The sequence below is a fragment of the Sinocyclocheilus rhinocerous genome, unplaced genomic scaffold (assembly GCF_001515625.1).
Source record: "Sinocyclocheilus rhinocerous isolate Xijiao unplaced genomic scaffold, SAMN03320098_v1.1 scaffold170, whole genome shotgun sequence".
In the NCBI taxonomy this organism is placed as follows: Eukaryota; Metazoa; Chordata; class Actinopteri; order Cypriniformes; family Cyprinidae; genus Sinocyclocheilus; species Sinocyclocheilus rhinocerous.
Window position 1 is genome coordinate 91,955 of NW_015639772.1, and position 2,032 is coordinate 93,986.

The window sequence follows — 2,032 nt, forward strand, 5'->3', positions numbered from 1 at the left end:
CAAAAACTTTTATTTTGGATGCGATTAATCGCGATTAATCGTTTGACAGCACTAATATTTAGACTTACCAGGGTTACTTAGGGTTGGGTACCGTTCACATTTTAACTGGTACGGTACTGGTATCGGTACCTGAATTTCGGTGCCGGTACCCAACGGTACCTTTTTTCGGTACTTTACTCTCTGTGTAATTACAAAAACATTTATTTCAGTGAAAAAATAAGTACAAAAGTCTCAATTTCAACATTTTTAACAATAGGATCCTACAAACTTTTTCTTTTTTTCTTTTTCCCCAGAAATTCTTGTTTTATTTTTTTCTGAAAATCAAATGAAGGCATTAAACATTTATTTTAAATCAAATGAAAATTAAACCCTTTTATTTTTTGGCAAACAAACTGAGGTTTACTGTTGAAATTAATACATGGAAGAAAAATTGTGTGAATATTCCTTTAAAACATTTTTAAATAGGCTAATAATTGTATTATTATTTTCTACAATTAAGGAAATGAAATGGTAAAATTCTCGTGAAGTGACTCTCACAGCAGCTCTGGAAATTACGTTTTTGTGTTCATGCCGTCATACAGTGAGAGGCAGAGGCTGAAAATCACCGCGAGCGTTACGCGTGCTTCAGTATTTGTGTAGTAAAAAAAAAACGCGTTTCTGCCATTCATACATACAGAGGCAAGCGCAACATGCAGGACTCATATTTAAACCGTCTTTTTGCATTTTAATATTTACAGACACTAGTTCATATCGCGATTCGAATTAAATATGCAGATTGCTCAAGAAACATTTCTGATTATTATCAACGTTGAAAACAGTTGTGCTGCTTCATATTTTTGTGGAAACTGTGATAAACTTAATTTTTCAGGGTTTTTTGATTAATAGAAAGTTCAACAGAGCAGCATTTATTAGAAATAGAAATCTAACATTTAAATGTCTTTACTGTCACTAAACATCAATGTGGAGTAAAGACAGTATTTTAACATTGTAAACATGACGCACTTGTACAGCAGCAGGATGTTTTTGTAATTCATCACAACATGGCATCCCTTATTTTTAGTTTGAGGTGATTCACTTGATTTTACGCATGATCCTGCTGTGTACAAACTCAAAGGAGCTCAGAGACACAATTAAGTAAATTGCAAATATTGAACTTAATTACTCCTAATAAGCAGAGTCATCCACACCGCTGCAGGGCTCAGATTGTGTGTTGTTAGTTCAGTTTGAGGTTGTCATGTGAATGTGCTGCTGCAGTGTTGAGTGTGTGTTTGTGCAGAGCTAAAGGGCTTCAGCTTCACTATGATCTGGATGTGTGTCGTGTCGGGAGTCGCACTGACATCAACGAGCTGCGCGCTCTCAGGAGACAGTGGCAGCACAAAGTCAACACCGTCATCCTCAACGTCACCATGGAGCTCATCGTCAACATCTTCAGGTCTGGAGCTCAACACTTCTAGAGCTCATATCGTTTTTTTGTCGTTGTATTATTTTCTTTGTCAATTTGCACAAAAGAGGGTCTTAAATTTGTTTTGCATGATCATGTTTTTACCTTCTCTCTGACTCCTTACATTGTGTCTTACACTATATTTAAGTTTGTTTTTGCTTTTTTTATGTTTTGTAAAAATTGTATTGTTATTGTTAGCTAAATCTATAAAAAAAATATTTTCTGTAATTTAAATTAAGCTGAAATAAAATGAAATATAAATATTTAATGAAGAAAAACTTAAATGTGAAAAATGTAAACAATTTGTTAAAAATTTTCCCATTAAATTTTGCTGATTTTTTCCAAGAATTAAAATGTTTAACTTAAAATACTAAAATTACTAATACTAACGTATAAATAAAAATAAATTAAAGCTAAGTAGAAATATTTAAACGAATAAAACGACAAATCAAATGACAAAAGCACCTCACAAAATTACTAAAAAAAATATATATATATATATATACTATTAATAAATACCACAACAGTAACCCCAAATGACTCAATGTACACTGATGCCAAAAAACAATAAACTCTTTTCCATATAAATGT

At 32.2% G+C, this 2,032-nt stretch overlaps 1 protein-coding gene across 1 annotated transcript in view; it reads left to right on the forward strand.

Annotated features, from left to right (window-relative positions):
* Window positions 1–2,032, forward strand: part of LOC107751823 (DENN domain-containing protein 3-like) — a 29,976-nt gene that overhangs the window by 7,944 nt on the left and 20,000 nt on the right. Inside the window, exons 8-9 of the mRNA XM_016567593.1 lie at window positions 1,061–1,134; window positions 1,277–1,432. Coding sequence (XP_016423079.1) covers window positions 1,061–1,134; window positions 1,277–1,432 — 230 coding nt within the window. The remainder of the gene's footprint in view (window positions 1–1,060; window positions 1,135–1,276; window positions 1,433–2,032) is intronic.